Here is a 23382-nt window from a genome sequence, read left to right on the forward strand (position 1 = left end):
TTAACAGCTCGGCTTAGAGTGTATCCTTGAAAAACTATAGTGTAATCAAAGTTCTTTAATAAGAGAAGTATCCGCTCACCTGGTGGCAGTATATGTTCAAATTGTTGAAATTCGAGGAGAAAAAGTTTATAATGTTCACAGTCCTTCCACTAGACAAAATTTAGTCCCACCTTATACGTCCATACGTAAAACCTGGTTTTCGAAGCAGAGCGGAGAGTAAAACGCAGTGACTGCCTCGTTGTTCCACCATGACTCTCTTCTGGACTTTTTTTTCTCGCGTTCCTTAAGGTTTCGCTGCTCTTTTGGACCTTAGCTCAGGTTATTATGTTGGGTTTATCTTCACTGAATTAGGTTTGTGGGGGATCTGAATTTACTTGCAGGGAGCAAGGGGACAGTTCTGGCATTTGTCTTATGGGGAGAGGAACCTCCGAAAACCTGGCTACAGCTGCTGGTGTTGGAACCTTGTTTGGACATTTCGTCATCTGGTGGGAGTCTCCAGTACGGGACTCAGTACATTTTTCGTCCTGGGTCACTGGTTTTCCCTAGGAGACTGCATCGTTGTCGGTATGCTGCTTCTTCCGTGGCTATAATCCCAGTTGTAGACAGGTATAACCTGCCACTGATTATCTCGTAAGTTATACTTCTTGACTTATCTTCTCTGATACATATCTGGCGGCTTCCGTCGGCTGACCTCTTCTTTTTGTAACCATTTTTGGGCGATGCTCTGGTTGCTCCGTCTGGGCTGTTTGCTCCTTTGTTAATGTCGGCGTTGGGTGACCTTCCGTGTATGGGGGTCGTCGACATCGCTGGGGTTGTTTGAGTTACCCGGTTGTTTATCTTCTTCAAACTGGATGTATGAGTTTATCTGGTGATGCGAGCGAAAGACGGGACATCCGCCCTCAACTCGCTAGTGCTGATTTCACCCCGACCAAAGTGCAGCCCATCTGACCAACTAAATCAGTCATAATGTTCCAGTTTGTCACATGTTTGCAGAAAAAAGAAGCCGAGACGTTGTGTAAAGACGCGGCGTGATCGAATGTAGGCCCTGAAAAAACTCATCAAGACTTCATTTCGGCTGGAGTAATAACTTTAAACTGCTCCAAAGCCACACGGCCCTATGAACCTCTATACCATACAGCCTATTTCAAGATGTATACTGCGGGCTTAAAACTCTAGTTAATCGAAACAGGTTTTACAATATTTAGAGAAAATCATTAATTTCATAATAGCGTCCTTAAATTGAAAGATATCTCTAAATGAGCACAGGGAATGCTTGTTGTATGTGAAATAGCCTACACATTGCTATTGGATTATAGCTCTCTAACGCCACATCGAATAAACATCAACATCTCCAAAAGTATTTGCTTAATTTTGAAGAAACTTCGACACATGCTTTATGCATTGAAAACACTATATTTACTGAGCAAGCTTTTTTTAGCAACTCTATAATGAGTGCACATCAGGCTCTGACTTTGCTGCTAAGTTCTCGGCGCAGACGATGGACAAAGTGGTTGGCTGTGTATCTGAACACTAATGGCTGCTGGGAGAAAGAATTACCTGCTTCTCCACTAACTAGTCATCTGTGTTTACCTGCAAATACATAGGAAAAGTAATTTACTTTGACCGTATCTCAAGGTCCATACAAAGGAAGGCACAAGTTTTACCATTATAATACACGGTCCATCCACATTCATGTGACCAACGCCTATGTTCAGTTTCAACGTGCGATAACCGCCCATAGACGGCAGGTAGCAGCACTAGCATTGGAGGGTATATAAAAGGGGTCGGTGAGACGCTGAAATCAAATGGTTCAAATGGCTCTGAGCACTATGGGAATTAACCTCTGAGGTCATCAGTCCCCTAGAACTTACAACTACTTAAACCTAACTAACCTAAGGACATCACACACATCCATGCCCGAGTCAGGATTCGAACGTGCGACCGTAGCGGTCGCACGGTTCCAGACTGAAGCGCCTAGAACCGCTCGGCCACACCGGCCGGCTCGTGGCATTCCCTGGTCGATCTCGTCATTACTGAAGTCACAATAGATCAACACAAAGGTGCATCTATCCTTGAGGACCAGTCCACTCCTACACGCAGATTGTTTTTCCTCGGTATGATGGCGTCTACAACCAGCACAATACAACGTGTCATACAGCTCCAGTGTACATGCGAAGAGCACCAGGACGAGTTTACTGTACTCCCCTGGCCACCAAACTCCCCGAATTTAAATAAATTCTAGAATCTGTTGGACCACCTCGATCGGGCTCCTCATGCCATGGATCCACAATCGAGAAACCTTGCGCAGCTGACCACTGCACCATAGTCAACACGACTCCACATCCCTGTTGGTACTTTTCAGAACCTCACTGTTCTCTTCCTGCACGTCTCTGAGCTGTCCGCGCTGGAAACCTGGTTAATCAGGCTTTTCACAAGTGGTCACATTCATGTGACTGTGCAGTGTACAACGCACACGCACGCGCACACGCGCACGCGCAAAATTAACACTATGAAAGCTAATGAAAGCAAATACAGTTAATAATTTGTACTCGAGAAAAATAATTATCTGTTTGCCCAACAGAACTCAATCTAAAATTTGCCGTAAAGACGCTGGAAATTAGACAACAGACAAAGAACAGATTCACAGAGGCGTACCCAACATAGTTGGAGCGACATTTAAATCTGAGTACTTATCTATGGAAATGTAGGCAAAACAGTCCTTCCTGGAAGCTATAAATCTGATTACCACCTGCCTCACACAATAAACACAAACACCCCCCAGCAGAACATAATGAAGTATACGAATTAAAATGAAATGTAAGAGTTTTCCTCTTTTCATCATACGGAAAATAAGAAGTGCTCTACAGACACTACAATAAGCGCAACGAAACTTTTACCCTTTAACACAACGACAAATTCACAGCAGCTATTCATACTTACCAGACGAGATGCACACTAAACAACACCCAGGACAGCCTCACAGTTCCTCATACAAAACTAAAGGGAAGCAAATAGACCTCTTAGGACAACTTTAAGTATTGTTTAAGCACGTGTACACAATTGCTCTGTCGTTGACACACTTTATGGGTGGGCGTCAAAGCAAGAGTACGACGAATTCAGACACTCGCTTGTATATTCGTACTTGGTCAGGCTAGCCGAAACGAAAGTATAACAGACACAATGTTAAACAGCAAACAGTTTACTTCTGTTATTTTATCACGAACTGGCTTTTGGCTTCTTATTACATCGTCAGTTTTCAACTGCAGGTCGTAAACGGAGATTACATGATGTGCGATTACGCGGATAATCCTTATACAGAAGACACGAAAACTAACAAAAACTGGTGACACGAAAGGCGTTTATAAAGGAATGTATTGCTATTTCATCTCACTCAGAAATTGTTACATTTCTCTAAAAATGAAAAATAAAGTTTTTTGTCGATATCCTCACATTTAACGGAAGATAAAAAATGAATCGCAGTTTATAATTGTAATCTAATAGTTGTATAACTGAAACTTAATTTAAGGTAGGGGTAACAGGAAACTCAGTTTGTTCATGTAATGGTAAACTTTCATTCTGCGCCATGTGTTTGTTGACTTCACTTACCTCCAATAGGGTGATCTGTCTGCTTTTATCAACAGTTTTTAAAACTTCACAACCTGCGTGAGGTAGGTGGTTTCTTTTAAGAGATGTTTTGCAAAAGTTGAATCTGTCTCCCTCTCTCTCTCTCTCTCTCTCTCTCTCTCTCTCTCTCTCTAGCTTCCCTCACGTTCGGATAACTACCTGCCACACTTCTGAGTCTCTGGCCAATATATACGTATCCAGAGAGCTTACATGTGACTTTGTACACACCACAACGTGCCAAACATTGCAGTTTGCTTTTGCTGTTGAATAAAGATTTTGACTAATTGATAATATTCTACTGAAAAAGATGCGTAAAATCATACTGTTCTGGCCAGCAGGAAAGAGTCTGTATTTAAAAACTTGATGAATCATACCATACGTTGACAAAATTTCAGAGAACATCGCAAAAAGTGAAAGTGTTGTAACTACAACCTTCTTTTTACAATCTCTCTCTGTCGTGTGGCGGCCTCGCTTTTGCGTGATACCTTAATGGACCGACGTTATGTTGATGATATTCTTCAACCCCATGTCGGACCTTTCCCACATGGTCAACCATGGGCAATTATCTAGCAAGATAATGCTCGTCCGCACAAAGCTCAAGTTTCTCCAAACTTACTATGTTATCTTCAGACTCTTCATGGGCGAACTGCTCCTCACACTTGTCCCCTATAGAGCATGCGTGGTATCAACCGAAACGCCAGAAGCCGCCGTGTCACACTGTACATGATTTGGAGATGGATGTTCAATGTGTGACTCACTCTGCGTCAGGACATCATCAGATGTCTAATCAACTTGAGGCCGGACTAGATTGCGGCATGTATTGAGCCAAAAGGTGGGCCAACGCGTTACTGATGTTGCACTGTATTTGTCTACTTGTCCTCACTCTATTTATTTGTCTTGATTTTGGGATGGTATCAAGTGAATCTCTCATCTGTATCATTATATATCAACTTCATTTCGATCCGATTCTCCCCTATTGTTGTGCTATTTTCAGTGTTCCTGAGTGTTTTCCACCAACACTGATGAAAATGCGCTGCATTGCGTGGCGTTAAAAATGGGTGGCAAATAGAAACTTAGGAACGCACAAACTGCTTTCATTCCAAATCAAGTTCGTAGTTTCACTAGGAGGCGGCTATGGTGCTTCCTTTACAAGTAAAGCGAGACCATTGAGGCGCCTGGTAGTGAGCTCATTAGGGGCGAATTAGCCTTGCGTGTCGGAGAGTAAGACTCGGAGATAGTGGCTTTGCGTGCCTCTCTGATAAGAAATAGCTCCTTTTCATGGCAACTGGTTTATGACTATCTTCAGCGTTCTTAAGTGAGCATAAAAGCAGTGGTTACCAAGTAATATAATGCTCAATTTCTTAAACTACTCCCTTTTTAATGTTCGCATAAAATAATAGTTACAATTTAATTTCCTTTTATGCAGCTGCAAAGCCTCCACATTTTCCATTTCATTATCTATCCAGTTATATCATCTTTTCCGCAAGATGAATTATCATACACTGATGAGCCAAAACATTACGGCCACCTGCTTAATAGCTTGTTTGTCCGCCTTTGGAACTAAATACATCACGATTCTGCGCATCATGAATACCGCAGCGTGGTGCTAGGTTTCTGAAGGCATGTGGCATTAGATGTCTACACACAGGTCATTGTAATTCACGTAAATAACGGGCCGCTGATTTACGTACACGGTGATGGCACCCGATAGCGAACCAGATGGGATCCAAAGGATTTACATCAGGCGAATTTTGTCACCGAGACATTAACGTGAGTTCACTATAACGCTTCACAAACCACTGTAGCACGGTTCTGGCTCCGAGCCACGGACAATTATACTGCTGAAAGATGACATCGCCGTCGGGGAAGACATCAAGCATGAACGGATGCAGGTGGTTCGCAGCTGCCAGCGTGACTTCGATTACCACCACAGGTCCCACGCAAGCGCAGGCGAATGCCTCCCATATCATAATACTGCTCCCACCAGCCTGCGTCCATGGCGCGCTGCACGTTTCAAGCCACCGTTCACCTTGATAACAGAGTTCGTCGTGACGACCAGCGACCTAGTGTAGTAAAAATGTGATACACCCGAAGGTCGAAGGTCAAATCCCGATGGTCCTGTGCCTACTGAAATCGTAACTCAGGATGTCGCTGGCTTAACATGTGAACACATGGGGGTGGTCTGCTGTGGAGCACCATGTTCAATGATGTACGACGAACGTTGTGCTCCGAAACACTGCTCTTTCGGCAGAGATGCCGCAGATCACCATGTACCCTACTTTACAGACTAGACAAGCTTCCGAATCCCACGTCCTCTGAAGAATCGTGGACTTCCAACCATTTAGCGCCTAGTGGTAGTTTCACTGTCCTACTTATTTCTGTAGATGCTCACGACAGTAGCACGTGAACATTCGACCAGCTTCGCCGTTTCCGAGGTACTCGTTCACAGGCTCCTCGTAATAATAATAATCTGCCCATTGTCAAAGTCGCTTATCTCGATGGATTTCCCCATTTGCAGCCCATAGCTTCGCTAGGGTGATACCCCGTCGCTGCCTGCTCCTCTTACACGCTTCTGTTCCCGCACCATGTGGGTGAGCATAATGTTTTGGCTTATCAGTGTACAACACGAGGGTTCTTCAAAATGAAAGTTACACATTATTATGGCAGGTCAAATAACTTTTACTGAATGCTGCACTATACTTCAAAGTGACACGGGGCCCGAGGCAGTCAGCTGGTGAGTAGCAAGGTGCCATAACGACAAGGTTCCACGAGGCAAAGAACTTGTGCGCAGTCACAACGAATACTGTGAAGCGCTGCCCTCGGAGTGGTTCAGACGAGGGCGCACCTTGGTGGGCAGTGAAGTGGCAGCAGTAGACCGCTGTTAGCTGTTGGGAGCTCGAGACATAAATGGCTCTCCGCGGGCAGAATGCCGGCATACTTACACGTCTGCGGAAGGGTACAACTGAGGCATCACTAGATGACGGACCGTGCAGACGTAAATTAGTGCCTCGGACTTGCGAGCTTTCAAACAGTAATGCATGAAATGATGTTGGTGTGGCCCTCAACTACAAACCCTCACAAGGGGAGGCCGCCAATTGCGAAATTCCGGCAATCAGTTGCAACAATTATGCATATAATAAGTTGTTGAAAGTCGTTTGTCGTGGAAAAACTGGCGACTTCGAACATCATTATGTTTTCCGCAAACAAAGTTGTATTTCACAGATGTTATTAATTGTCTTCATAATGTTAACCACGCATAGTTAACGGAAGACGTAGAAACAATATTCCGAAACGAATACGTATAGCGTAAGTCAAACGTTCGAATTAGAATAGAGACCCCACGAACACAAATTTGCTGTGGCAGGTATGAAATATAAACTCCGTTACTCGCTCGTTACACTTGAATGACAGATGTTTAATGGGCCGAAACGAGCCGCCGCATAACAGCGTAGTTGCCTGCTAACTTCGAAAGAAGGTAGATGCGGTCCCTAGCGCAACTTACAACATTGTCGAAAATCAGTGCGGACGGGAGAGCTTTGGTACACCCTGTTAAAAAAAACGGAAAAATGGAGGCGGTACAATTGGAGAGCGATCCGCCTTCACCAACATGCATAAGCAATTCATTAATACTTTATACGACGGTGTAGAAAATTACTAATCGTCGAGAGTATTTCACCGCAACGGTTTCTTTTAACTGTCGATTTTCTCGACAACGGCTGAGAAGTGCATCTTGGTGCTTTGCCACATTACACCTCTGGCCATGAGCTTTTATTATGCGCAGTATGAATCGAGTCTGAATTTCACAATTGGCTGCCTCCCCTTGTCAGACTCAGAGTTGAAATATTAAAAGTTTTGGCTGGTTTCGTTGCCTAGGGGCGGGGATATGTAGTTGCCGCATTACAAGCCAAATACTGCTGCGTCTGCAATATACAATATGAATATACACATGAATCGAATGGTCGAAGGTTCCTATCACTCGGCAATCGCGAATGTAACATAGAAATTTATAAATAAACGATTGCAATAAATAAAATCTGCAGGTATATCTTAACGACTTTAAATGATAAGTACGATAGTAGAAGTACTTTTGAGAATGTGGTGTATTTCTGTAAAACACTTAATGGTGTCGATGGTCCAGCAATTAAATAAAATATAAATTGAATAACAAGAATACAATAGATTCCTACTGCACGTAATTAGTTACGAATGACAACATAGCTCGCGAGATATTCACTTCTATACGCATACTACGTTTTCACTGTAGAAACCTTGAAATCTCACAAGTTCACAAGCCTGCACTCCGAAGTATTTCTATCTCTCGCAACCACGTGCACACCGTTCGTCACTCGTAGTCTCTCTCGTGACTGCGCGTCCCTCGCGCTGTACTGTCCCAGCCTCCCCCTTGTCCTCTCCCGTACTCTTCTCCCACATCCATCCAGTCCCCCCATTCACGAGGGCTATGATTGGATAGAGCGCTCCCATCACGTCGTCAAGACAACACACATTCACAATCATAATGAAACACATTCGAAATACTGGATTTACATTTAAATAACTTGAAATTAAATAATACAGGGTGGCGCACGAAATGTGTTACCATTTTGTTTTTGAATATACACTTTATTGTCAATACAATCTGAAAGGAACATATACTACAATGAAGAGCTGTCCATGGAGATTTGTTCTAACTCAGCACATCCTCAATATGTCCACCATTTCGTTTCCTAACTTCCTTCAAACGAACACTGAAGTTAGTGATTACCCTACGGCACATGTCTTCCGTAATTTCACTGCAAGCTTGAGGAATAAGTCTTCTGAGCTCCATTAAATCACGTGCACGTTTCGGGAAAATTTTTTCCTTTAGGTACCCCCCAAAAAAAAAGTCTGGTCTATTGGGGGGGGGGGGGGCAATTTTGTTCGTCATTGAAACAACCTGGAAACCTGAGTGAAATGATCCGCATGTCGAAATGCGTGTAGAAACTCGAACACAGTGTTTGCAGTATGTGGCCTTGCTCCATCATGCATGAACCACTGCGTGTTGAAGGGCAAGGCAGTAGCAAGAAGCTGTGGAATGAAGCTATTGCGAAGCATGCTCAAATAACGCTCGCTGTTCACAGTTTCTTCAAAGAAAAAGGATCCAATAAGTCCTTAACTGGAAATTGCTGCCCACGCTGTAATCCTCGGAGCATAATGTTCATGAAGCACTTGTGGGTTTTCAGTGGCCCAAAAGAGTACATTTTGTTTGTTAACCACACTGTCTAAATGAAAATGCGCCTCGTCTGAAAACCCAACGTTGTTGAGAGTTTCTTCCCTGTCCTCCGCCCACTGAGCAAACAGAGGTCTCTGCTGCTTGTGTTCTTCAGCAGGCTTCTGTGCACAGGTCATCTTGTATTGGTACATATGGAGGTCACTTTTAAGAATGCGTTCAACGGAGCGTCTGGATATTCCCAGTTGCACTGCTGCCTTTCTACACGATTTCCCGGGACTTCTCTGTACAGCAACTCGTACCGCTTCAATATTCTCCGGCGAACAAACAGGCTTAGGCCGAGGTCGCTTCGCTTCCAATACTGTTCCTTCCTGCACAAATTTATCGTACAACCTGTGGATGATCTTCTTGCAAGGGACCTATCGTGTGTTAAGCTGTTGTCGAAAACGCCTCTGAGTCACAACAAGGCTTCTCGTTTCATGAAAAAGTAACACAACTGCCGATCGTTGCTGTGTCATCAGTCTTCCATTGTCAGCCATTGCTGCTTACTAGTTCAAATGGCTCTGAGCACTATGGGACTTAACATCTGTGGTCATCAGTCCCCTAGAACTTAGAACTACTTAAACCTAAGTAACCTAAGGACATCACACACATCCATGCCCGAGGCAGGATTCGAACCTGCGACCGTAGCAGTCGCGCGGTTCCGGACTGAGCGCCTAGAACCGCTAGACCGCCGCGACCGGCCTGCTGCTTACTAGTCTCCTAGCTGCAGTATCATGAATTACACGTCATTTCCTAACTCATTTGTTTTTCCAAGCTCTGCTGGTACTGCTGTAGAGATCCCAGCGGGATATCTAATGTGCGTCGTAAATTGTGAAAGGACAATTGGTAACACATTTCGTGCGCCACCCTGTATAAGCATGCTGCTACCGTTTTTTCGTGTAACTGTGGAGTACTTATGGCCTGACGTGATCGATAGTAATCGGTCACTTTGACCTCAAATAACTCGTGTACTATTCAAGTTACATGCCTGTAATTTATACCAATTTAAGTTTACACTAATAGCTTTCTAAAGACAGGACGATCGACGCAATCGCATGAAACGTTTAGATTTTGGAAATTCGTTGCTGGGTCTTAATTGTATAATTTACAGTCAGATACTAGACTTTAAAGTAATAAAGATATTGAAAATCTGATTACACCATCAGAATCGTCATGCAAATAATGGTAACGTTTATGTTTCTTTTTAAGGTATCATGATTCCTCTGGCTATTATTATTCAATACATGAGCTGTGAAATGTCTGCCACGATGGTTTCACAAAGTGCGCCATCTTTGGCAGTCTCGGCATACAAGTCTCTTTCCTCGACACTGCGTCACTATGTAATTGGCAGCCATGTGCTCGGGCTGGACCCCTCTTGCTTCCGCCAACATCCGGCACCACGTGGTCGGCCTGCCGAGTGGTCCATGCGGCCACGCCAACTCCGAACATAGAATATTTCCAAGGAGCCACAACTCGTCCGTTACCTCACAGACTGCAGCGTCGATTGCTGTGACCTGTGACACTGGCACTCCTGGACGCTGTGGGGACTGCTGGCGGCTTCACTGTACACAGCACCTTGCCTCTTCTGTTTACAAATAACCTGTGTGAAGCAGGACCCGTACCTGGTCTGCGAAACATACAAGTAAATGGGCTGGCCGAAACACAGAGGGGGCAGCACTACATACTCAACACCTGCAATTGCATAACTTTATTTTCTTCCAGGCTATAATTAACATTTTATGAACGTCTGTGAGGGAGGCAAACGATAATAATTTTTGTTATTTGTTTCAGAGCGGTCGCGTGGCGTTGAAGGCTCTATATGAGTCGGAAGGAGAAGGACCTGCAGTGGGAGAAACTCTCCCCTGCAGAGTTCCAGCAACTTCAAGACCTCCAGTCATGTAAGTACTTCGAAATTTTCAAGTTATCGGGATATAATTTACAGGCTGTCTATAAATTGTACTGATGTCAGGGTGCTGCTATATGAGTCGGACCTGAAAGAACTAAAATAACTTGAGACAGGGTTGCAGCCTGTTTTCTATGTTCTTTACTTTGCACACGGAAAAAGCAGTAATGGAAAAGAATAAGAAATTTGGAAAATGAATTAGTTTTCAGGAAGAAGAAATAAAAATTTCAGGGTTTACTGATAATATTCGAATTCTTTCGATTCCGCTACACAAAGAACTGTATCTACCAGGTTGGTGTGAGCCATTGGAGTGTTAGATTCGAGTAAAATTTAGTTTCGTGTGACATGTGAGAGTAGGAATCGCGCTCTGAGGGTTCCGTATAAACGCAATTATGTACAGGGTGATCATAATTAAAGTTAAACTTTCAAACCACTGGTCAGATTTACGCCGAATTGCAACGGTATATTATCGGAGAACGTGGAAAACGTATGGCAGAAAAACAAATACTTACAAAGTGTAGCAACAGATAGTGGTCGATTACACTTGGCAATGCCTAAGGTGGACGTTCGACGTTAAACAAACTCTGCTACTCAGCGTGAATGGGTGTACAGGTGTGATATTGTTAGTTACATAAGCCCATCCACCACGGCAATGTCATATCACTTCGGATGGGAAAAATCGGTTTTTAACTGTCCTGAGGCCAAGAAACGCATACATTCATCACAATCAAATCGGATTATTAATTTCAGTGTGACTGGCGCCAAACATATTCAATATTCTGTCCAACGTTTTCTGCAACAAGTTGAAATCGAGAAACAGCACGATCTACAACTGATCGAAGTGTTTCCGGGGACAAGTTCAGAATGTGTTGCGCAATACGTGCCTTGAGTGCAGCTAAGTTTGCAAGCGGAACACTCAGCACAACGTCTATCAGACAGCCCCACAGCCAGAAGTCACACGGGTTACGATCAGGTGATCGCGACGACCAGGCTGTAGGGAAATGGCGGCTGATAATTCTAGCATTTCCGAGATGGTGCTTCAGCAGCTGCTCAACTGGATTTTCAATGCGCAGAGTTGCGCCATCTTGCACAAAAATGATCCCGTCCACGCATCCACGCTGTTGGAGAGCTGGAATGACGTGGTTGCGCAAAAGACACTCATAGCCCTTACCAGTGACGGTACAGGACCGGAAGCACCTGTCTCTTCCAAAAAATATTGCCCTATGATAAATGATGCCGTAAACCCGCACCACACAGTGATCTTTTGAGGATGAAGTGGTACTGGTTGATTTTCGTGTGGATTTTCCGTTGCCCATATTCGAAAATTCTTTGTATTGACATATCCTGTCAGATGGAAGTGGGCTTCGTCTGACCGCAAAAATCTTTCACGGCTAATCATTGTCCACTTCCATGCGAGCAAGAAATTCTAAAGCAAAGGTCTCTCTTGCTGGCAGGTCAACAGGAAGCAACTCGTGCACATGGATAATTTTGAATGGACAGCAAAGAAGGATTCGCAGGCTTGAATCCTGCCTCGGGCATGGATGTGTGTGATGTCCTTAGGTTAGTTAGGTTTAACTAGTTCTAAGTTCTAGGAGACTAATGACTTCAGCAGTTGAGACCCATAGTGCTCAGAGCCATTTGAATTTAACAAAGAAGGATGTTTCGTAAGATTTTACGCACCTTGATAACGGGTATGTCCCATGTTCGGGCAATTCTCCGCCCACTATACGTATGCACACCCCCTCTCGTCTTCTCCTCCATTGCTGTGGCCACTGCTTTCACTGACGTCGAATCAATTCGTTTCCTCCCTCTACCAGGCTGCACACCAAAAGAACCTGTCTTTTCGAATTTGCGAGCCATTCTCTCCAGACCAACGGCAGTCATCGAACCAACGCCTTTTTTCAAACCCTTCAGTGTTCGGAACTTCTGCAGAGCGACGTGTGCACAGTCAACATTCCTGTAATACAGCTTTACAAGCAGAGCGCGATCTTGCATTGAGACAGTCATGGCGAACGTAGCAGACGCGAAAGGAGGAAAAGCCGTGTACCCGGCGTGTTTGTACCAACTTCAGTGGGTCGTGCGCATGACAGGTGTTTTCATTTACGTATTCTGGAACATACAGCGCCATCTATTGATCAATTGTCACACTATTTTTTTCTTCTGCCATACATTTTCCCATTCCGCCGATAACATTCCGTTTAAATTTGACATCATTCTGACCAGTGGTGTTATTTCAACAGCGTTTTGAAAGTTGAACTTTAATTAGAATCACCCTGTATATATATATTAGGGGCAGTCAAATGAAAGCCGGGTACAGACACGCATTAAGACATTTATCCCACTGGGAGACAAGACGAGACGATCAATTCCTATTGTGTGGAATGCAGTCGACCGTTGACGGATCCACAACCACATCCACTCTTGCACTTCCTTGGAGCGAAACCTACGTCCACGCATGTCTGTCTTCAGACCGCCAGAGATACGAAAATCGCATGGAGAAATTTGCGAGCTGTACGGAGGATATTGCAGTGTTTCCCACCCAAACTGCTGAAGCTTAGCCTTCGTCCGATTGGCACTGTCGGATCGGGCATTCTTGTGCAACAGGGTGATTACGTCCTACAACATTCCGACAGCTCGAGGGCAAAAGGCAAAGCTAAGAGGAGAAACATCCAACATCTGTCTCACCCTAAATATCCAAAGCTTTTTCAGTTTCTCGCGGCGTAATGAATACTCAATTAAATTTCGGGCATGCAGTCGTTCAAATAAAATTTCCTCCATTGGTACTTCGGCCGCGTATCGTCCGGACATCCTCAGAGTGAGTCACAAGACTGACAACAAGATTTTTTTTTTGCATATTGTGTCCAAAGAGTGATCGCCTTTGGCGATTTTTTTGTTCTGGAGTGGCAAGGTGTGAAAAATGGTTTCACTTTATTCTGTATTCCCTTGCAAAGGGGCTTGGGCTCTCTGTGGATCCTTGAGTCCTTTAGGGGTGTTGGTTCGGTAGTCGTACGAGTGATGGACAGTAATTACACAGAATAACTGAAGATAGCATCATCTTTGATGGTCCTGTGGGGGTGCAATAATGGCTCGAGGCACCTTGTATCTGTACCAATGTTGTGGTAGGCTGACGACAAGATGCCAATCGCGATCTTATATGCTCCATCACGGCGGTACTGCGCATGCGGGTCACAGACGCTGGTCGGCGTCAAAGAAATACGCTTACACATGCGCCGCCTGTGGCGAAGGCGTTAAAAAATGGCTCTGAGCACTATGGGGCTTAACTTCTAAGGTCATCAGTCCCCTAGAACGGGATTCGAACCTGCGACCGTAGCGGTCACGCGGTTCCAGACTGTAGCGCCTTTAACCGCTTGGCCACCCCGGCCGGTGGCGAAGGCGTTAAGACATTCGATTCGCTTATCGATCTATGTTCGGCGGCGGTGACACCATGACGACTTACCTGGAGTTTAATTACTCCAAGAGCCGGATTCCATGCTTTGTCCAAATTAAAACCATTATGTCTATTTATTAAATTATTAGCTAATCTAATCTCTACAGCTTCCTTTGAAGACAGAATCCCAAGAGGAAGAGATGGATGTTAAAATCTTCACATCACTGTAATTCATGGAATGCCTTATATCTACGAGTATACAATGTCCGGCCCCAGCTGACTTTCTCGCTGTGATAAGCGTGTATATCTTCGATGGTCCACGCATCTCTCATGAACGGTGCATGTTGTTTGACCTATGTACGACTTCTCACAATTTCCACAAGGAATCTGATACACACCCGCTTTACGGAGCAGTAAATAGTCCTTTACAGAGCAATCTTCAAGGGGGGGAGGGGGGCAGAAGATCATCGTAACACACTGTTTCTCAAGAATACGGCCTATCTTTGAGGAAAAAGCACCCACACAGGGCAAAAACGCACTTGATCTGAAGGAATCAGTTTGATACAGTTCCCCACAGTCGTTTAATGAACAAAGTAAGAGCATATGGACTATCAGACCAGTTGTGTGATTGCATTGAAGAGTTCCTAGATAACAGAACGTAGCATGTCATTCTCAATGGAGAGAAGTCTTCCGAAGTAAGAGTGATTTCAGGTGTGCCGCAGGGGAGTGTCGTAGGACCGTTGCTATTCACAATATATATAAATGACCTTGTGGATGACATCGGAAGTTCACTGAGGCTTTTTGCGAATGATGCTGTAGTATATCGAGAGGTTGTAACAATGGAAAATTGTACTGAAATGCAGGAGGATCTGCAACGAATTGACGCATGGTGCAAGGAATGGCAATTGAATCTCAATGTAGACAAGTGTAATGTGCTGCTAATACATAGAAAGAAAGATCCTTTATCATTTAGCTACAATATAGCAGGTCAGCAACTGTAAGCAGTTAATTCCATAAATTATTTGGGAGTAGGCATTAGGAGTGATGTAAAATGGAATGACCGTATAAAATTAATCGTCGGTAAAGCAGATGCCAGGCTAAGATTCATTGGAAGAATCCTAAGGAAATGCAGTCAGAAAACAAAGGAAATAGCTTACAGTACACTTGTTCGCCCACTGCTTGAATACTGCTCACTGGTGTGGGATCCGTACCAGATAGGGTTGATAGACGAGACAGAGAAGATCCAACGGAGAGCAGCGCGCTTAGTTACAAGATCATTTAGTAATCGCGAGAGCATTACGGAGATGATAGATAAACTCCAGTGGAAGACTCTGCAGGAGAGACGCTCAGTAGCTCGGTACGGGCTTTTGTTGAAGTTTCGAGAACATACCTTCACCGAGGAGTCAAGCAGTATATTGCTCCCTCCTACGTATATCTCGCGAAGAGACCATGAGGATAAAATCAGAGAGGTTAGAGCCCACATAGAGGCATACAGAAAATCTTTCTTTCCACGAACAATACCAGAATGGAATAGAAGGGAGAACCGATAGAGGTACTCAAAATACCCTCCCCCACGCACCGTCAGGTGGCTTGCGGAGTATGGATGTAGATGTAGATCTAGAATTACTATCTTCTTCCCCATCACATACCTGCAGTCTACGTTTTACATTGAATGCTCTACGAATAGGTTGCGGAAAAAATCCATTCGCTTTAAAAATGCTCTTGAGGTCTGTGAGCTCTTCTTGCACATTATCTTTATCAGATATACAATGCCCCCTATGCACTAAGGTCTTAAGGTCACCTATGGTCTGTGAAGGGTGATGCCAGCTATTGGCATGTAGATATAGATTTGTATGTGTTGGTTTCCTATATACAGCAATGTCCTAATGTGCCATCAACTTTAAGACCAACGACAACATCCAAAAAGGGGAGGCAGCCGTCTTTTTCTATAGCCGCGCTTGGCATCTTGTCGTCAGTCTTGTGACTCACTCTGAGGATGGCCGGACGATACGCGGCCGAAATACCAGTGGAGTAAATTTTATTTGCGCGGCTGCATGCCCGAAATTTGATGAAATACCATAACTGTTCACACAAGTTTTAAGAAGGTCAAATCAAGACCTTATTCTTCGATCGTAGGGACCCTCTGCTCGAGCGTGGCACCACAATCAGTGCGCAGCGCTACGAAAAAACTTTGCACGAACTGCGAAGTGCCATTAAGTCAAATCTCCCGGAGATGCTGTCTTGGGGAAGCATCCTGAGGCCCGGTAATGCCCGCCCCCACACTGCCAATCGGAAGAAGACTACACATCAGCGATTTGGTTGGGAAACACTGCAGCATCATCGGTACCGCACATATCTATCACTCTGTAGTTTTCACATCGTTGGCGACCTGAAGAAAGACATCCGTGGACGTCGGTTTCAGTCGGACGTGGAAGTGCAAGACTGGATGCGGTTGTGGATCCGTCAACTGTTCTAAGAAACAGGAAATGGTCACCTCGTCTCCCAGTGGAATAAAAGCATTAACGCATGTGGCAATTATTTTTGAATGGAACCATTCCATGGTCCCGTTGTAGAAGGTGTTCGGTTTTCATTCGACTGTCCCTCGTAATTCATCTATACAGGGTGTTACAAAAAGGTACCGCCAAACTTTCACGAAACATTCCTCACACACAAATAAAGAAAATATGTTATGTGGACATGTGTCCGGAAACGCTTAATTTCCATGTTAGAGCTCATTTTAGTTTCGTCACCTACGCTTCCACCTACGCTCAATGGAGCACGTTATCATGATTTCATACGGGATACTCTACCTGTGCTGCTAGAACATGTGCCTTTACAAGTACGACACTACATGTGGTTCATGCACGATGGAGCTCCCGCACATTTCAGTTGAAGTGTTCGTACGCTTCTCAACAAAAGATTCGGTGCCGATGGATTGGTAGAGGCGGACCAATTCCATGGCCTCCAAGCTCTCCTGACCTCAACCCTCTTGACTTTCATTTATGGGGGGCATTTGAAAGCTCTTGTCTACGCGCCGGCCGCGGTGGTCTAGCGGTTCTAGGCGCTCAGTCAGGAACCGCGCGACTGCTACGGTCGCAGGTTCGAATCCTGCCTCGGGCATGGATGTGTGTGATGTCCTTAGGTTAGTTAGGTTTAAGTAGTTCTAAGTTCTAGGGGACTTATGACCACAGATGTTGAGTCCCATAGTGCTCAGAGCCATTTTCTTGTCTACACAACCCCGGTACCAAATGTAGGGACTCTTGGTGCTCGTATTGTGGACGGCTGTGATACAATACGCCATTCTCCACGGCTGCATCAGCGCATCAGGGATTCCATGCGACGGAGGGTGGATGCATGTATCCTCGCTAACAGAGGACATTTTGAACATTTCGTGTAACAAAGTGTTTGAAGTCACGCTGGTACGTTCTGTTGCTGTGTGTTTCCATTCCATGATTAATGTAGTTAGAAGAGAAGTAATAAAATGAGCTCTAACATGGAAAGTAAGCGTTTCCCGACACATGTCCACATAACATACTTTCTTTCTTTGTGTGTGAGGAATGTTTCCTGAAAGTTTGGCCGTGCCTTTTTGTAACACCCTGTATATTTTAATGAGTGAGTTTGGGAATATAAAAATATGTGATATAAATCTTTTGATTTCACTGACTTACAAGGCTAAGTTTTTGACTTTCAAGGGTCCATAGACCCTAGTATTTTAAATAAATTACAACTTGACACCTCTATCCGCTCCTGAGAAGAATGGGTCTTAATACACTGAGGTGACGTAAGTCATGGGACACCTAATATCGTCTCGGACCTCCTTTTACCTAGAAACTCGACGTCGCATGACCTCAATAAGTCTTTGGTAGTCCCCTGCAGAAGTACTGAGCCACGCTGCCTCTATAGCGGACCATAATCGCGAAGATGCTGCCGGTGCAGGACGTGGCGTATAAACTGACCTTTCGATTATGTCCCATAAATGTTCGATGGGTTTCATGACGATCAATCTGAGTGGAATAGTCCAGAATGTTCTTTAAAAAGCAATGTCTGCACAATAGATAAAATTGATAAAAAACGTGAGAGTGCAAAAAATTCGGATGAAGGCCACGTGGTTCTTTGCAGGAAAACTGTGTTCGTAGTTTTACTGCTCGAAGATCAGCTTAAACCAATGAGCCATAGTAAAACAGATTTTCAGTTGAAAACTATAGGAAACAAAACGTGAAACTCCTCTCTGGTACTGCTAAGTGGTACCGGAGCGATCTCACCAAACCGTGATCTGCAGTCGCTGCTTACCAACAGCACTGCGTCCACGAACAAACGTACTTTGCCACTGCTTACCAAAAGGCCGTAAACCGTAGTGAACCGAATACGTTGGTGCAGAACTCACGCAACACTGCGTGGATAACACGACACTCTAGCGCGAGCATTGCAGAAAGTTGGGCTCTCTGCGGCCAAAGCCGGCTAACTTTGGCAAGCGCCTAGAAATGGAGCGAATACGAACTGAATTACCCGCAAATAGTAAACTAGTGCGCACAAGCTTTAAGCTCTAATTTAACTCTCTATTTACATTGATCGAGTGCTCATCTTTTATGTACTTTTGAACCGAATAAATCAGCTATAGCGAAACATATAAATGAAACAGGACACAGTGTAACAACAGAGAACGATCTCGAAGTACTACATAATTTAGAAAAGAGCTGGAAAATTGACATCTTGGAAGATCCATGGCCACATGCGGAATAACGAGATCCTGAATGAAATGACAGACTTCAAAAATTCACACTTCTTTTCCAATTTCACTACAGTACTCCTAGAATAAAAGATACTTAACATCTACATCTACATCTACATCCATACTCCGCAAGCCACCTGACGGTGTGTGGCGGAGGGCACCTTGAGTACCTCTATCGGTTCTCCCTTCTATTCTAGTCTCATATTGTTCGTGGAAAGAAGGATTGTCGGTATGCCTCTGTGTGGGCTCTAATCTCTCTGATTTTATCCTCATGGTCTCTTCGCGAGATATACGTAGGAGGGAGCAATATACTGCTTGACTCTTTGGTGAAGGTATGTTCTCGAAACTTTAACAAAAGCCTGTACCGAGCTACTGAGCGTCTCTCCTGCAGAGTTTTCCACTGGAGTTTATCTATCATCTCCGTAACGCTTTCGCGATTACTAAATGATTCTGTAACGAAGCGCGCTGCTCTCCGTTGGATCTTCTCTATCTCTTCTATCAACCCTATCTGGTACGGATCCCACACTGCTGAGCAGTATTCAAGCAGTGGGCGAACAAGCGTACTGTAAGCTACTTCCTTTGTTTTCGGATTGCATTTCCTTAGGATTCTTCCAATGAATCTCAGTCTGGCATCTGCTTTACCAACGATCAACTTTATATGATCATTCCATTTTAAATCACTCCTAATGCGTACTCCCAGATAATTTATGGAATTCACTGCTTCCAGTTGCTTACCTGGTATTTTGTAGCTAAATGATAAGGGATTTATCTTTCTATGTATTCGCAGCACATTACACTTGTCTACATTGAGATTCAATTGCCATTCCCTGCACCATGCGTCAATTCGCTGCAGATCCTCCTGCATTTCAGTACAATTTTCCACTGTTACAACCTCTCGATACACCACAGCATCATCTGCAAAAAGCCTCAGTGAACTTCCGATGTCATCCACAAGGTCGTTTATGTATATTGTGAATAGCAACGGTCCTATGACACTCCCTTGCGGCACACCCGAAATCACTCTCACTTCGGAAGACTTCTCTCCATTGAGAATACATGCTGCGTTCTGTTATCTAGGAACTCTTCAATCCAATCACACAATTGGTCTGATAGTCCATATGCTCTTACTTTGTTCATTAAACGACTGTGGGGAACTGTATCGAACGCCTTGCCGAAGTCAAGAAACACGGCATCTACCTGGGAACCCGTGTCTATGGCCCTCTGAGTCTCGTGGACGAATAGAGCGAGCTGGGTTTCACAGGACCGTCTTTTTCGAAACCCATGCTGATTCCTACAGAGTAGATTTCTAGTCTCCAGAAAAGTCATTACACTCGAACATAATACGTGTTCCAAAATTCTACAACTGATCGACGTTAGAGATATAGGTCTACAGTTTTGCACATCTGTTCGACAGTCGTTTGACTCTAGCCCCGCCAATAGCTTAGAAATATGTAAAATTAAATAGTTTATATCATGATGGATTCAATAATATTGTAACAGGTGCTCAACTTGTAATATATTTCGTCAACCTACATCTGTAATACGATAACAAGACGTGCAGGCGACATGTAAACATCTGACACCACATAGATCGACAAATCGATAGTAAAATCGAAACCAGCTGTATTTCGACCGCCATCTTGTCCACTGCACTACAGAACTGTTTGTGATCGTGTTTCCAAGTTACTGCTATATTAGTGACAATTTGTGAACAGTGACCAAGAGAGCCAGGGAAATGGATACACCGCAACACATCACAACGAGACTGCCACGCCAGAGGAACAAAGATGGCCACAGCATTTACGAAAAGACTATATAATTTCAGTACGACCTTATTGTAAAGTTGTTTTTGTAATGCCATTTAGCCTGAAGATGAGGTTCAACACTCCAAACATGTCACCAAATAATTAAGTAATACAATAGTTGACAAAGTTTATGACTGGTAGCGGTAATTTAGAAAAAAAACCCTTTACATATTTTATGTACTTGTCAAACAGACATACGATTTTGATTAAATGACTGAGAGGTTGTTGATTACCCATGTGTGGAACTCTTTCACGTCGAAGCTAGTTGACTACTTGCATACTACGTCATGAGCATCTGTCGAAACTAGCTAAAGGACGATGAAACATACTGTAGGTGGAAAGATGTTGGACGTCTACTCCTCATCACTGAAGACAGATGTCGAAGGCTTTCTCAGTCTGTAAAGTAGGATAGGTGGCGATGTATGGCAGATCTGACGACAGTGTACCGTTGTTGGTGGCACAAACGTTTCAGAACGCATCGTTGAGCGCACGTTGTTGAACATGGGATCGTGAAGCAGACTAACTCTAGGTGTTCCATTGCTGACTCAACGACATGTCAGTTAAGATTTCAGTAGCGATGGCATCATCGAGACTGGACCGTTTATCAATGCAAATGTAATTACAGTAGAGCGTCGATTATCCGAAGTAATTGGGGGACATCGGTGTTCGGAAAACAGGTTTGTTCGGATAATCGAACCAGCCGGTGGTCGCTTTAAAGTTCGAAGGCCCTCCAAGTTTTTCGTTGAACTGCATTGCCTTCTCACACAGAATGGGACCTGAGATAGGTTCTCCTTCCGATCTCTTTTGTGTAAACCACTTGTAAACAGCATCATCTAGATCTGTGTTAGTGGCGAGCTTCATAGTTTTACGGCTTGTTGATCCATCAGTAGAATCAAGCATAGCTATAAAATTTGCTATCCTCGTCTTTTGTTTTTTTATATCCGTAATTGTCGACTTCCCCTCCTTGTACTCCTTGGATAAATTGGTTGCAGATTCACCTTCTTCTAACCTTTTAATAATCTCGTACTTGTCCCTCATAGAAAGGACAACACGTTTACGTTTAAGCATTTTGTATCGTCAAGTTCACTTCTTCACGCAGCAGCACACAAGTGGTGGTAACAGAGAACAGAAGGTGACTGTTTGCACCGTGAGAAGCTCTTCTTGGGAGCGCGCAATCCTTCAAACTGCGCATAGCGGTACGCCTCAACTCTAAGCTGGCGCAGCTGTTGCTGTGAACAGCTTTGATACTGCCGCTACTTCTACTGCTAGTGCCAAGCCGACAGAAGTGTGCTGATTGTTGAAACACAGCGACTGGCGGCTTGGCCGGTCAGCAGCGCCTTGTGAAGGCCCCATTAGAAGCAAAGTTTCGCCAGCAGTGACCCAGTGCGGCGACTACTGTGGGAAACTTGGTTTGGGAGTAAGGGGTGTGATGGAAGATAGGGTGGGAGAGTAACAGGCGCGAGCGAGTACACAGTTCGGTTAAGCGGTCGTTCGGTTGACCGACGTTCGGATAATCGACGCTCTACTGTACCTAACAGACTGACTGATGGTTCTGTCCTGATACACACTCGAGTAGGCGAATGGCTGCTCGAAACATACATCTTGCTCTGGATACGACTTTTAGGGGCAGTATCATGCTATTTTGGACATTCACCTCGGCTTCTAAAGGGCCTGCGGTAGTAATCGAAAGTATCATGTCAGCTGTGGACTACGTTATTGTTGATCGCCTGCATGTCTTAATGCTTGATGTCCTCCTCGACGGCCATGGCATCTTGCAGCAGGGTACCTGTCCGTCACAAGGTCAGAATGGTGTAACTTCTCTACACTGAAGACTGAGGTCGAAGGATCCTCCAGTCTCTAAAGCAGGATAGGCGGCGATGTGAGGCAGATGTTATGATTATGAAGTCACGTTTAAGTCTTGACAACCAAATTCACCTGATCTGAAGCGGATGGAACACATCTGGGATGCTATCCACCAAATCATAATTTACTGGAATTGCGTAACCGGTGTTTAGACATCTGGTGCGACATACTTCCAGGAATCTGCCTTGGACTCGGTAACATCATGCACGTGGAATCGCTTATGTACTGCGATCAGGCAAAGAACTGATATGCTATTAAGCAGTTGGTGATAATGTTAGGCTCTCTCTTTTTTTCTGTAGCTGTCATCGTCTTTTTGAAATGACATAGTTTGATATGAAAATTAAGACGTTATTGCCAAGTGGAGGAGTGAACCGGTGCTATGTAGCAAATACATTCATTTGAAGTAAGTAATTAATTAAAAGTGGCATAACCTTGTAAGGCCAATCCTTTATCGGCAGGTTAAAAATTGTAAATTTCCGAAGCAGGTAGTCATCTCAGTAAACAGTCCCCCACTTCCACTTCCGTTCCATGAAGTGCAAATAGTTTAAATGGCACTGAGCACTATGGGACTTAACATCTGAGGTAAAATGGAAATGAGCGTTTGGCGTCATTGGCCGGGAGGCCCCTTGAGGGGCAGGTCCGGCCGCCCTGGTGGAAGTCTTATTACATTCGACGCCACATTGAGCGACCTGCGAGCCGGATGGGGATGAAATGGTGATGAAGACAGCACAACACCCAGGCCCTGAGCGGAGAAAATCCCCGACCCAGCCGGGAATCGAACCCGGGCTCGTCGGACGGCAGTCCGTCACGCTAACCACTTTT

General features: G+C 44.4%; 1 protein-coding gene across 1 annotated transcript in view; it reads left to right on the forward strand.

The window, feature by feature from the left end:
- LOC124555977 (diacylglycerol kinase beta-like) overlaps positions 1–23382 on the forward strand; it is a 302061-nt gene that overhangs the window by 89849 nt on the left and 188830 nt on the right. Inside the window, exon 2 of the mRNA XM_047130022.1 lies at positions 10664–10770. Within this exon, the coding sequence (XP_046985978.1) occupies positions 10692–10770 (79 nt within the window). The 5' untranslated portion in view covers positions 10664–10691. The remainder of the gene's footprint in view (positions 1–10663; positions 10771–23382) is intronic.

Source organism: Schistocerca americana, chromosome X (assembly GCF_021461395.2).
Source record: "Schistocerca americana isolate TAMUIC-IGC-003095 chromosome X, iqSchAmer2.1, whole genome shotgun sequence".
Taxonomy (NCBI): domain Eukaryota; kingdom Metazoa; phylum Arthropoda; class Insecta; order Orthoptera; family Acrididae; genus Schistocerca; species Schistocerca americana.